Consider the following 13838-nt stretch of genomic DNA (forward strand, 5'->3'; position numbering starts at 1 on the left):
CACAGGGTTTGGGGTTGATCCAGATCTCTGTGATAATCTAAACCATTAATAATGAAATACGTGCTGTCAGCAACTCAGAAGAGCTAGTAGTAGTTCTTACGTCGGACCACAGGAGAGAGGGTGTCCTCGCTGGACACAGAGGGGGTCTGGCTGAGGCTGGAGGAGTCCAGGGTGTCTTGGGTCATCAGCTTCCTTTTTCCCTCCTCTCCAGCGCTCGGAGGAGATGACACCTCAGGGGGAGCAGGAGGAGGAGAGCCCACCTCTTTCGCCTTTTTCTCCTTCCCTGATGATTTACTCTAGAGGTGAAAGGATCCAGACAGGGAACATCATAAACAGTATGAACTCATGGATCATCACTGCTTAAAATTACCTATGTGCATATGTTTGAATGAATCTCTGTACAGGAGCAACTACATACTGCTGGACACTATCTACTCTGCAATTCTAGTACAGTGGACAATCAATAATGTATACTTGCACCGCCTGAAAATAAACTCTTGCACTGCATAGTAGATTTAGAAATCTGTAAAGAGCAAACTTCTTTTACACTGTATAACTATCAATAATCCACTTAGCAAACATGCAATCAACTGACATGATGAAGAGATTGATTCCTTGATATTCAATCAGTTCTATTTGTCGTAATCACATCTATATCCTACTACATACTTCTGCACTGACTGTCACAGTAATGATTAAAGTTTCATTTCATCTTTCAAAATGGGTGCTGTTCCTCACCCTGTCCTTGGGAGATGAAGGGGAGCAGATGGCAGCAGTGCTACCAGGTAGTGAGGAGGTGTCGGTGGTGGTGCTCAGCTCCTGAGACGACTCGGGGGAGACTGGGCACAGCTCACTATCAGAGGCTGACTCATTGGATGACAGCAGTGTCAGCAAGGCCGAGGAACGTAGACCTATAAGGAAGAGAGAGACACAACCAGCTTCAGCACAGAGATAATCCTCATCAGTTCCAATCATAATAACAATGGACAAAATCCACACAACACAAAAATATAGGGTTTAAGGGTCTTTTATCTTTACAGAATAAATTTCCATTTAAAGATATCCCTGGAAGGAACAGTTTCTAGATGTCATCCATATGCTAGTTGCAAAAACAGTTTTGCGTGATTTAATACATAGACCATATGTGCAGTATGGCGGAGTCATTAAAGCTGAAGTCATTGTTCCCACTGTTGCCCCTGCTGGCCTATGATCAAATCCTGCCAAAACATCCCCTGTGTCTCCAATAGTCTGTCTCCCTCTTCGCTTTTAAGTGCTGTCTGTTTCAATAAAGAAAGCAAAGTGACAGTAAACACACTGTCCTCACCATATGATGCAGCCTCTCGCTGGGCCAATAGGTAACAAATATGCAATCTTGTTTTGACCTGTAACTGTAGAGCCTCCCTTGGGCTAAGTGGTGTAATTTTAAAAACATCTGAACAGAGTGATGTGCAATTTCCTAAAATTGTGTCAAAATCTTGTCAGTAATATTGGCGATAGGACTGAATGATATCATTTTCATTTTCAGTGAAAAAACTATTAACGTCATGATTTTTGCTGGGGCCTGTGCCAAACAAATGTGTTTTCTTACATCTGCAGAATACGGTTTGTAGGCCAGGGCATGTTTGTAGCACCACCACACTTATATTTTGTCACTTTACCTTTATAAAAAAATTGCAGTTCCTGTGATTAAGGCATTTAGTGATTTTTCAATTTTTTTGGTGAATTTTTTCAGTCCTAATCTGAGACACTGTGTGTGACACGCAGACAAATGAGCACTGTAGCGCTCAATTTCAACCAATCAGTATAATTTAAAAAATGCCAAAGTGCTGTGATGAAGAGCACCTCTACCCCAAATTTAATCAATATTGCATGTAACAGATGAAAGAATAATTAGCCTCCCTCCCCACCTTTGCCTGTTTGCCCCTTGAGCAAGCACTCGGTGATGAGCTGGGAGCAGCGAGTCTGCAGGGCTGAGGTCTGGCTCAGGGTGTCAGCATCCAGAGCTTCACCCTCCAGCTGCTTCTCACTGCTCAGGTCGGATGTATATAGAGCCAGTGCAGCAAACAACAGCCAGGAGTAGTTGTGGATGTAGGGCTGGATCAGACGGTGACGGTCACTGATACGTATGGTCACCATGGGGTACACTGTGATCCGATGGGTGGGCAGGTGGCTGGAAGCGGGGAAAACAAAAAAGCAACAATAACCAGAAATGTAAAAAATAACCAGTTAATGGGAGTTCAGTGATAAACAAGTACGCATAGCCAAAGTGTTAGATTTGACTTGGAGGGTGTCACCTGTCGGGATACTTCTTTGCATTGTAACAGCCATAGCACAGGTCAAAGTCTTCACACACGTTACAGTTGATCCTGCTGCCTACAATGAGGCCCTGGCAGTGGTCACAGGCATACTCCATGTTCACCATCTCATGATCATCCTCATGACCCTCAGGCTTTGCACCACCTAAGTTAAAACACAAACATGTACATTATCCAGAGTAGATGTGGAATAACTTCTATTCATATACATCATAGTGTAAATTACAAGCAGCCAAAAATGAAAGGTGCAAAAGTCAATTCCTTGTCTCCTCACAATGTTCCTATCACTTAAGAAGAAGGAAAATGAGCCTACACAGAGTAAGAGATGAGTACATAAGAATTTTATAAAGGGGTAAGAAGAGATGGGAAAGAAATTACTGGGAAAAGGGCAAGATGAGGTAATGCACAAGAAAAACAGGAACTAGAAACAAAGTGGACATTTAAGCAGGAGGGATATTATTGATCCATCTCCAGATAATTATTTTAATTATTTTCTACATATTTATGCATTGTCTACCAATATATGTGTCTTGCATATGGGGTGCAGAGAAGAAAAGATGCATAAATGCTTTCCATCCGCTTGCAACACCGCTGCTTATAGTTTGCTAGTGCTTGCTAGCTCATGTGTATAAAACAGTCAAGTGTCCCCGGCCAGGCTCTTGACCAATAACAGTCCTGGTGAGCCACACACATTAAATATGTTTTCTTGTGCTGGCCCACTCAATATGGATGCAACTTGGATGATCAACAGTCTAGGCAGGTGCTGTTATAAGAAGGGAGGGAGGACTGAATAGTGTTATTCGTTCCCAAACCTCAATCTGGTCCTGGGATTCGAACCTAGTGAGCCTCCAGGTCAAGGCTGCCTCTCTACCCTCTAAGCTGCCTCTTCCCCCTGTGTGCCTGTTCATTCAGTATGCTTGAGACTGTCAGCTCACTCAGGAAGCAGGTCTTGCAGAGGTCCATGTCCATACACTGCAGACATCGGTAGCGGTGCCAGGGTGCCATTCTCTCACAGCCGTCACAGGAGATCACCACATTCAGCAGGTCACAGTAGCGCGCTATGAACATGTGCATCTGTGGACAGGAACAACACTTAATGCATACAGCACATGTTTATCCTTTGAAGACATTTAAATCTTGGTAAATATGTACAGTCTGTTGCTAAAGGGCAGTAGTAAATATCTCATATACTTGTGTGTACTCTGTGAGGATCCCGGTTCTTCTCAGCAAATTAAATGCCTTCAAATATTTACTACAGCAGAACAGCCTATCAAACTTAAACAATATACAAAAGGTGCTGTCAGAAGGTTTTATTTGGATTTTGGATAGCGGGGCATATTCCTACAGTAAATACTGAATGCAAACTAAAGATACTCTTGCACTATATCTCTAATTCTCAATGCACTCGAGGGTGACCTGGTGAGCCTTGCCCTGAGGTGTCAGTGGAGCCAAATCGATATGGCAAGACCATACCATCTGAGAGCTCATGTTGTTGACCAAAAGTTTGTTAATTTTTTTATCAGGCTGTCTTAGAGAGCCTCATCAGGTATGGTATCACAGCATGGTTTGGTAACCTGTCTGTGCAGTTCAAAACTGATGCCAATGACTCAGACTGCATGGAAAATAATGGGTCTTAAAAATCACACAGCCCTGTAGACTATTTCTGAACAGGCCACTCTGAAGCAGGCTAATAAGATCATCAATGACCCATCACATGTTCTACATTCAGAATATGAACTGCTGCCCTCTGGCTAGAGGTTCAGACTTCCTCGCTGCAGACTGAACAGGTTTAAAAACTCATTTATCCCTGAGTCTATTAAGCTCTCAAATAGTGGCAAATAAGCTTGGAGGCACTGTCTGCATGCTTGCACTGGTATTGAGCACCTGATTTCATTTTTTTATCTGTTTTAGAATCTTTTAAATTATTTATTACAACTGACTGTCATTGTTTTACATTTGATGTTGAATGTATGATGCTGATTGCTGTCTTTTTAATGGCTATTTTAATGCTGTCTTTTTAATGGCTAGCATGGGTGAAGAGCCCATGACAAATTTCTCACCTTGTGGCACAATAAAGTTAATCTTTAATCCTGAATCTTATCTTGAAGCTTGTCACTTTTTAAATATAGTTTTACCAAAACCCATGTTATACAGATCAGTAGTTACCACTTTTTTGGCAGCTGTAAGACATACTGATGAGTTATTCAAGTATATTAGTCCAAAATAAGATCCAAAGGCTGTCAAAATTCAGACAAACTTTGCATGATCCCCGACTCATCAAATGGGTACTCATTTTATATCAGAAAAATATGATCAACATGTAATTTTTTGAATCAATAACTAATAATAATTGTTTTAGTTCAGTGGCAAAGGTTGCCACGAGTATGTGTGTGTGTGTGTGTGTGTGTGTGTGCATAAAACTTCACTTTCTTACATTTACTTTGAGATGAAACAGGCATTCATGCCAAGAAAAACCTTTATAGTACTAAGGGTGAGTCTGCTTCTGCAAGCTGATTACCTTTTAATTTCTTTTTTCAGGTTTGTTTCACTTATCTGTGAAAATAAGCTTGGGTAAATGTTTTATTCCCTTTCCCATCACTCCATACCTTTATCTATCTAGGCCTATTACAGGGTTACATATTTACCTAGCCATTTGCCCTGAAGTGCTTTAATTTCATGTTTTTTGTATGTGTTTGTGCTTGATAGTCTATCTATAGAATGCACACAGACATCAATCTTCTCTAAATGGCAGAGATGCCAGCTTTTTCTACACATTTTACCTGTGGTAGAACTCTCTCTTTTTGTACATAAGAATGAACAAAGAGCAGAGAGGGCCAATCAGGCACACAAGTTGACAGATGACTTTGTTTTTCAAGTCAGTTCCAACCAGAGACAATTTCCCTTCTGTGTTAATAAATCACTGTCATTTTTGTACTGTACTGTACCTTTCTTCTGTCCTCCATGGAGCCCTCCTCATCGATCTTGTCATACCACTTCTCAAACATCCCATCCGCACACTCATCCATCCAGTCCTGGTTCTTCTTGTAGTCGGCTATTTCATCTTCCTCTGTCCACTGGCTGAATATGAGTTTAACCCAGAGAGAAAATTAGTCCTCTTTGCAATCCACTGCTGCTTAAACTGTTAATACTTCTGTTTAAATTGTTCATATTTCTATCTTTTTATAATCCTTGTTTATAGTGTTTATATTGCTTACTGCTATTTATCATGTGTATACTGTATATTTCTTCTAAATTTGCACATTGACCTACCTCTATGCACATTTTATACACCCATGCACACGTTTTTTTCTGTTTTTTTTGTTGCACATTGCTTTTTGCACACTGGGTTGTACTTAGGTTATTCTGTTGTACTCAGATCTTATTCTGTTGTACTTAGATCTTATTCTTTATTTTTATTTTTTTATTTACTTAATCTGTAATCTGTGGATACTGCTGAAAAAATGTGAATTTCCTGCAGGATGAATAAAGTATCTATCTATCTATCTATCTCAAGTGTCTTACAATATATCTTATAACTTGTAATAACAATGATCTTTAATATGTGTGGTAGCCAACATATACTGGTGTTGACAGTCACATTTCATTATTAGAAGGAATAAGGAAAAAACAAACTGCAGAGGTCCTTTGCTCCACTAGGTGGTGCCTTGTTTTCTGAAATGTCTGATGTTACCTGATGGCGATGTCATGAACGCTGATGTTCTCCTGGGACATGCTGAGCAGGAGGTCGGGAAGCTTAATCTTCAAGAACAAAGGAAGGTCCTGCACCTCCCAGCTCATATCGAGAAGGTGCAACAAGCAAGTCTGCACACAAGACAGGGCCGGGAGCAGCGCTCTGTGGAATGATTAGGGACAGTTTACACAAGTGCATAAACATATCTTAAAATAATTATGGATACTGTTTTTAATTTCAATCAATGTTGGTGCATAAGAGGGCCGAAAGACTTACTTCTCACTGAGGCTGCTGAAACCTTGTACTGCCACCACCAGCATGAGCACCAGTTGGTGGTAGGAGCGCCTTACCTCCTCTCTTAGCTCCTGCCCACTGCCTGATAACTGAGAGAAATAACTGAGGAAGACAAAGCAAAAGAAATGCTTGAATGAGATAAACTATATATATAATATATTATTGCATCACTTCTATGTCAGTCAATTCAAACATGTAGATTGATAAAGCTACAATGCAAATATCAATCAACCTCAAAAAGCTGGTAATTGTGACTATGAATCTCTCTGAACAGACATAAAACCTGTGATGTAAGAAAGAGGTATGTTCTAGGGACAAAAGTACATTTGTTCATAAACTAGCAAGTACACGCTCATTTTTGTATATAAATCGTCTTCTATTCAGCATCTATGAAACAACTCCAGGTGTCAGAGATTTATTGTTATTCACATTACAGTTCCTGGTTTTGAGAGAAGGTTTTTCATAATTTCAGATGTTTACCAAATTGTCTAAGACTGCACGAATAACATATATTATGAATCCTCAAACTGAGTGGCATCCTACTTGAATTTAAAATATTTTCTGTGGCCATACCTAGTGAAGTCTTTCTGACATGCCAGTAGCTCCTGCAGGAACAGAATGCAGGGGGCCTGGAAGAGGTGCGGCGTTCCCAGGGAACGTAAACACTGCTGAACCATATCCAGGACCTTGCAAACACTCAGAGCCTGAGCTTTGTTCAATGACAAGGTCTGCAAAATGCTGTAGAAAGAAGAACCACATAATTACACTGTATGACGAAAACAAATCAAATAAAGTCTGATTTCTTTGTCTCAACAAAAAGAAGACTGGTGAGCTTCTCACCTAGCTGTAGTGAGAGCCTGGTCCCGCATGAAGTTGAGGATGTGTTTGAGTATGGGGTAGCGCTCTTTGACAGATGGGGCCATGCGGGGCTCTTCTACAGAGCGGTAAGAGAGAAGGCGAAGGCGTCCGCGACTGAAAGGGGCTTTGCGGGGGAAGGTGGAGGGTGATATTGGGTCCCCTGTCTGGGAGGAGAGGCTCTCTGTGGAGCCCTTGTGGCCTTGGCTGTTGGGCCCAGAGGTAGATGAGTTGTGGGCCTGAGCGGTGGAAAGTTGGATCTGTCCTGTAAGTGTAACCCCAGTCTCACTGTACACCTCGGGCCTTGTGACCTGTGTTTGGGATCCGAGCGAGGGGCTGGCCTGGAAGTCTCCTTCTGAGATTGAGTCAGAGCGGAGAAGTGGGGCACCACTGCCCTCTAGAGGCCTGGAGGCATCACTATCCTGGCATGCTGCCCCGCTAGGGGCAAATCTGAACAGCAAAAGGCTCTTCTCAATGCATACCTCAGCTGGAGACAAAGAACAACAGTGAGCATCACAAAAGAGTTCATGGAAAGAAAGGCTGAGCATAGGCATCATTTAATCTGGAGTCCTTACCCAGCGTCTCCATAGTAACCTCATCAGGGCCCCCTTCCTTCTCATCCGGAACATTCATTTTGCCCACCAGGTATCTCTGTTTCATCTCCAACTGATAACAAAAATAATTATCAGCATAATCACTTAGCAGCTGATAAGCAAAGAGATACAGTTTATCCAATAATGAGACTCACCATCCATGTTCTGATGCTATCTGCCAGTGAGTACACCTGCACAAAATCTTCACTCAGACTTGACTTGCAGCCCTGATTAACTACTCAGAAAAAGACAAGACAGAAGGGACTAACTGTGGGTTATCTGTGTGAGTCATACAAATGAATCAACCATGCAAAACTGCTATGACAAAATCCACCAAACATCATCCATAAATACAACAGATTTTGCCCTTTGACCAATGATTATATCATTCAATTACCACTGATTCTTAGAGCATTGTTCAGGGTTGGTGTGTGGTACACCATGGCTGCCCAGATGGCATTCACAGCCTGGTCGACCTTTGACCCAGCAGCTATCTCATTCCTTATCGGCTGTTTTCTACATGACTGCATGAGGGTCCTCATCAGCTCTGTTCTGCTGTCTGTTGGCTCCTGAGACGGATTCCAGCGGGCAAAGTCCTCCAGGAAACTCATAAACTCATCAGGAATACATGTCTTTATCTGCTTCAGAGAAAACAACATTAATTCAGAGCACTACTGAGCAGCTGAGGTGACTGAGCACTATGACAACGTTGATAGGAGAAAGATGACTACACAAGACTGGATTGAGCACGCTTAACCATACCTGGTCTGTGTGGCTGTTAGACCAAGCCACATCTCTCGTTTCACACACCCCGTGTCTGAGGATGGGTTTCCATAGAGGGGAAGACTGAACGTGAGACATTTTCCCTGGTGGGAGCTCTTTTACATTGCGGATCTCTGCAACGGATAGCAATCCATAAACATTAGTGTACCAATCTATTATCAAAGGGCTCAATACAGTAAGAGACTGATTTTTAAAACCAATGCTGATTTCAATATTTTTTTTTATTAAACAAGGACTATGCACAAATAACATTCATCTCAAACTGAGAAAAGATTATTTATGCCAGGCTTACCTATTAGCTTATCAATAACTCCTAACCCTAAACATCAGAAAAAGTATCTTGACTGTGTGGGTCTGATGTAGACATTACATCAGAATTTTACAATGGAGGCCCGACTTTGAAAGATCTCCAGACTACAACACAACAATGTAGAGAACACTTCAGAAACCAATACACAGGTCTGACGTGCCCATCAGAAATACTATGTAGGGATAACAAACATAAATACAATCTAATCAAGTCATCAGTTTGGATGTATGGCCTATATGAGTGTACAATGTGGGAAGTTTTTCGAAACCAATCATCTCAGGTAAACAGAAGAACAGAAAAGTCTCACCATAAAGAGATTTGAGGGCCATTGTGCGGGAAGCCAGACGTCCCATCAGTCGAGCCACCAGCAGCTGTAGGTCAGACATCCAGGAGACGGTGATGTCTGGCAGACCGAGGGCTGTCACAGTGAACTTATAACCCCACTCGTTATTACTGCTATCAGAGTGGAAGAGGAACTGGAGTTGAGGACCTGCATCAAATGTCACTTTCTGAAGAGGCCAAGAGAAGCAACAGACTTGTATGAGTGGAGTAACAGATATAGTGCAGTATAATACAATTATATTGTATTTTTTTTTTATTTCTGTTAGAGACATTTAAAGGGTTGGCCATATCCCTACCTTTGGCCACTTGTCTGTTCCAACCTTCATGTCATATCGGACCTTCCCACCTCTGGCATCAGTAAATTCTAGGTAGTCGTACCTGTAAATTTTCAAGAGCATGGAGCTTGGGTATATCTGAAATCCTCATTGAGGAAAAAAACCCTGAATATCTGAGATTTTCCATCAGTCACCTCTTCTCTGTCTCACAGCGTTCGTCAAACTCCACCTCGAAGGAGGTGGCACCAGGGCAGGCAAAGATGGTGGTTTCATGGCGGCTGTTCTCATAGTTGTGAGGAGACTCCATGTTCCATGTCCTAAGCACCACTGGCTGCTGGGGCTGCTGACAGCTCTCCTGGTCCACCTGAGAGACATAAGGCATGCAAATAACATTTACATTGATGTTGCAGTCTTTAAGAGCCCTCTGCACTTCAATTATAGCTCTGCATATTAATCTTTCCTTTCATAATCCTACACTATAATGGGAAGCCTGCAGTTTTCTGACCTTAGAAAAGATGTCTCCAGTATCACTGGACAGGTTTTTGAGCAGCTCCACCAGTGAGGAGAAGCTCTTCAACAACATACTGTGAGGGATGTCCAAGAAACACAGCTCCAGGAGGAAAATCATCTGTCGGGATGACAACAGTTATTATATTCACTCAACACAGCCAACTCAGAAATGTGCCAGAAGGCAGGTCAGAATCACAGCAATAAGGGTGTATTACCAGTTGTCTGGTGACCGTGGCCAGGATGGAGCTGCTCAGTTTGTCGGTAATTTCAGCACCGCTGTACCTCTCCAGCAGGGAACTGAGTATGTTCTTTGTACTGCCCAGGAACTGATCCACATCTATAGGGAGAGCAGGAAGAAGTAAAGCCTTTACTAATGATGAATGCATAGTGCCTCGTCTATTTGCTTGGACTGATTTCTACTTAGTGTTTTTATATTGAATCAGCAACAGCTAATTCCTGTGCAGTCATTCCCTAATCTGTTAGACTGGCATAATCTACAGAAGACAGTGTTCCCTTGTTGTGCAGCATAATCCATAATTCTCACATTTTACTAGGATGTCCCTTGCCAGCTCCATAGCAGTGGCGTTGGAGGATCCTCCCTTGAGCTGCAGGTAGCACCATGAGAGCAGGCTGCCTTGCAGAGCCCAAAACAGAGACAACAACACCGTCCTGCTGGCTCCACCACTCTCATCCACCATCATGACTTCACACTGAGATGAGAGGGACAGAATTATAGAAATGGAAACATGATTTCATTCACTTCATTCTGGGATTAAGACAGTGGGCTGTTAAAAATGGCAAATGGCATTATTTACCATTGGGTAGCTTTATGGCTCCTTGGTAACTAAAAAATAGTCAGCAAATATTGTGTGTGATCACTATCACTTATGTATCCCTTATGTTTCCCCTCTGGAATCCATAAGTGATGTCATAGAGAGCAATATCAATTCTATTCTTCTTGGAAATGGGTTGGACTGCAGTAGAAACAGTGTTCTGACTGCAGGTAACAACACATACTGTAATTGATCCTACTGAAATTAAGTTTGGGGAAGGGCTCAGATTGTATGCACAATCCTCTGCACCACTGCCTGTAGCATAGGTCCTGCCTGATCAATGCAATTTTAAGTGGACTGCACCAACAATCTTTGCCTGATTTGGATAAAAATAAAAGTAGCAAAGGTTACTGCCTTCTGATGAACATATTTGACAAGTTTTATTCTGAGTGGATCAGACCAGTAATCTGTGTTTAAGACACACAGAAAAATCAGGGTGAATACATAAGCCCCACTTGCACTTTACGAAGCACAGGTCTAATGATTAGGAGCTGTGGAAGAATTGCAATTACAAGTCACACTTGGCAGACGCTTCTATCCAAAGAAACATACATATGAGATTTTTATACACCACAAGCAAAGATCTATTCAAGAAAGAACAATGACATCAAGTGCCACAAAGCTCTGGTTCTGAAAAAGGCTGAAACTTCAGCTCTGGAGCTGGAGTTTCAACCTTTTCTTAAAGATCAAGAGGAACTCTGCGAATCAAATGGAATTCGATAGCTCGTTCCACCACCGCGGAACCACAGAAGAGAAGAGTCTAGCTAGTGATTTAGGGCCTTGTTATGCAGGCAGCACCAGGCGCCACTCCATGGCAGAGCCAAGTGGGCGGGAGGGAGTGTAAACCTGAAACTGAACCTGAACCTGAAACTGCTCCTTCCAAGTAGGAAGGAGCAGTTTTGGTTGCTGCATTGTAGGCAAGTGTCAAGGAGAAGTAGAAGAAACAAATAAAACAGTAGCTCATTTTGGTTAATGTTTGTAATTTTTGTAAATCAGAAAACAGTTGTGCTGGAGTTTTATTAAAAACATGAAGCAGGCCATACCTCTCTTGTTGCCACCAGTTGCAGAGTTTCCATGACAGTCAGTATAGGGCTGATGTCAAAGTCTGCGGGAGCTCCTTTGGGTGGGAGCAGGAGAAGGCCACTCGGATCCTGGTCACTGCAGAAAGTAACAACACATATTGTTAATACAATGTGATCTGGCCATGTCTGTCTATGAGTGTGAGTTAATGTGTGTGTTTCAATGTGTGCTTACAGTACCTGAAGTAATTACAAAGCGATTCAAAGGTCACCTTCACTGACTCAGGCTGATCCTCTTCTGTTATATTTTTCTGAAACCAAACAAACCAACCAAACAAACAAACAAGAAAAATGTGAAACTTGTATTTAAAAAAATCTTATGATATGTATATGTTTTTTTTTTTTTTTTGGCCAGTCTCACCATCATGTGGAAGAGTTTTTCCCTTCTGCTGTGTTTATCAGGGAAGAAGACAGCTGCTCCACTGAGAATGGCCTTGACTGCCTCATTGCGCAAAGCTTTCTCCACTACTGCCTCAGCCTCTGGACCATCCACAACTGCAATACCACAACCAAACTCAGTCTCACAAATATTACCTAGATTCCAACCAATTTTTAGCTGCTTATTCCACTGCATGCTGCTAAAATCAAAGTAATTTTAAAGAAGAGATAATAACCAAATTCAGTTATCTTGCAACAACTATTTTTTAAAAATTAACCAACCATTGAAGTGGCTCTTTAACATCTACATTATGAGTAAGCCTGATCTGTTGACATTTTACTGTTAAAAAAAAAAAAAAAAAAAAGGCGACTCTTCTTACTATGGCAGAGGTGAGTGTAGAGCTCCCAGACAGCCTTAGTAGGATCAGGCTGAGGCTCTGCACTGCTGGATGTGGATGGAAAAGCTGCTGCTGTGGCACCCTCGTCTGTGCCTCTGCTCTCCTCTGAGCTGCGGGGCTCCAGTGGGTTTGGCAGCATGGGGAAACAGTTCTGCAGCAACTGGAGCAGCAGAACTCTGCTCTTCATCACCTCCTCCCCCTCACTGAGAATGAGCATATGAACACATGTGCTAAGTCAGAGGTTAGGCCTTTATGTATTATATGCTTTACATGTACTGACTACTAAGACACTGGTCAGGCCAAAGGAAATTGCAGTAATGAAAGTAGATTGTGTCAGCACCAAGTGAAATAATGACACTTTACTACTCACATCTCCCTGAGTTTACTGTAGAAGTTCCAGAAGAGGGTGACGCTCAGGCCACTGAAGTCCAGCAGAAACTTCTGTTTGAACTGGGACGCATCCTGAAAAGACAGAGACACATAACCTCTGTAAAACAGCCTTCAGAAAACATCAGAAAAGTATTTTCAGAGATTGTGGCCTTGAAGGTGCTACCAGGGCTGTGCGGTCCATAAGGCAGGTTAGGCAAATGCTATAGGCGTCATCATGCGAGTGAGGTTATTTTTTGCCCATTCTGTTCAAAAAAATTAGACAAGCGCTGTGGTCCCTCACTACCCCCCCAATACCTGTATCATGTTTGAGCACCAATACATCATTCTCAAATTAAACATGATACCTTGGCGCAAGTGCTGTAAACAAATGAGACCATAGTAGGTATGACTGTTAGTGTTACCAAATGGAGCTGCTTGCCTTTCTCCATCTTCCTAGCAGCATGTCACTTGCTCCATTGCGAGAAACTCTGGAAACTTTAGTTCTGGTTGCACAACAGCACTCTTCCTATTTTGTGCCATTAATCAATCATCCTTTGTCCAAGAAAGCAATTCTTCAGATTTCTCATTAAAACCAATATGGAAGCATTATGTAAAATGCACTATTGAAGGTGGAGGAGAATGACAATCTTCATTATCATTTGATTAGAGTAGTTATGTTAATGTCTCAAATAGGGCTGGGTGATATGGCTAAGTTAAATATTACAATATATTTGACTGATTACCTAAATGGTAATATTGTGACAACACTGTGACAGTAAGGATGATACAAGAGATTCTTGATAAACAATCAGT

The 13838-nt window shown here is 41.9% G+C and overlaps 1 protein-coding gene across 4 annotated transcripts in view; it reads right to left on the reverse strand.

Moving 5' to 3' along the window:
- zzef1 (zinc finger, ZZ-type with EF hand domain 1) overlaps positions 1-13838 on the reverse strand; it is a 38156-nt gene that overhangs the window by 15509 nt on the left and 8809 nt on the right. For 2 of the 4 annotated variants that reach the window (XM_030068410.1, XM_030068408.1), the window contains exons 14-38: positions 13027-13118; positions 12639-12859; positions 12242-12375; positions 12061-12131; positions 11845-11959; positions 10513-10678; positions 10184-10305; positions 9964-10086; positions 9653-9822; positions 9480-9561; positions 9149-9350; positions 8511-8644; positions 8146-8386; positions 7904-7983; positions 7731-7821; positions 7141-7642; positions 6874-7038; positions 6283-6402; positions 6007-6168; positions 5261-5393; positions 3251-3389; positions 2295-2460; positions 1908-2170; positions 739-911; positions 101-296 (exon numbers count right to left, since the gene is read on the reverse strand). In XM_030068410.1, coding sequence (XP_029924270.1) covers positions 101-296; positions 739-911; positions 1908-2170; positions 2295-2460; positions 3251-3389; positions 5261-5393; positions 6007-6168; positions 6283-6402; positions 6874-7038; positions 7141-7642; positions 7731-7821; positions 7904-7983; positions 8146-8386; positions 8511-8644; positions 9149-9350; positions 9480-9561; positions 9653-9822; positions 9964-10086; positions 10184-10305; positions 10513-10678; positions 11845-11959; positions 12061-12131; positions 12242-12375; positions 12639-12859; positions 13027-13118 — 4063 coding nt within the window. Of the gene's footprint in view, positions 1-100; positions 297-738; positions 912-1907; positions 2171-2294; positions 2461-3250; positions 3390-5260; positions 5394-6006; positions 6169-6282; positions 6403-6873; positions 7039-7140; positions 7643-7730; positions 7822-7903; positions 7984-8145; positions 8390-8510; positions 8645-9148; positions 9351-9479; positions 9562-9652; positions 9823-9963; positions 10087-10183; positions 10306-10512; positions 10679-11844; positions 11960-12060; positions 12132-12241; positions 12376-12638; positions 12860-13026; positions 13119-13838 lie in introns of all 4 variants that reach the window. The other 2 variants (XM_030068409.1, XM_030068407.1) reach the window with 1 other exon arrangement.

The sequence above is a fragment of the Myripristis murdjan genome, chromosome 14, assembly GCF_902150065.1.
Source record: "Myripristis murdjan chromosome 14, fMyrMur1.1, whole genome shotgun sequence".
Taxonomy (NCBI): Eukaryota; Metazoa; Chordata; class Actinopteri; order Holocentriformes; family Holocentridae; genus Myripristis; species Myripristis murdjan.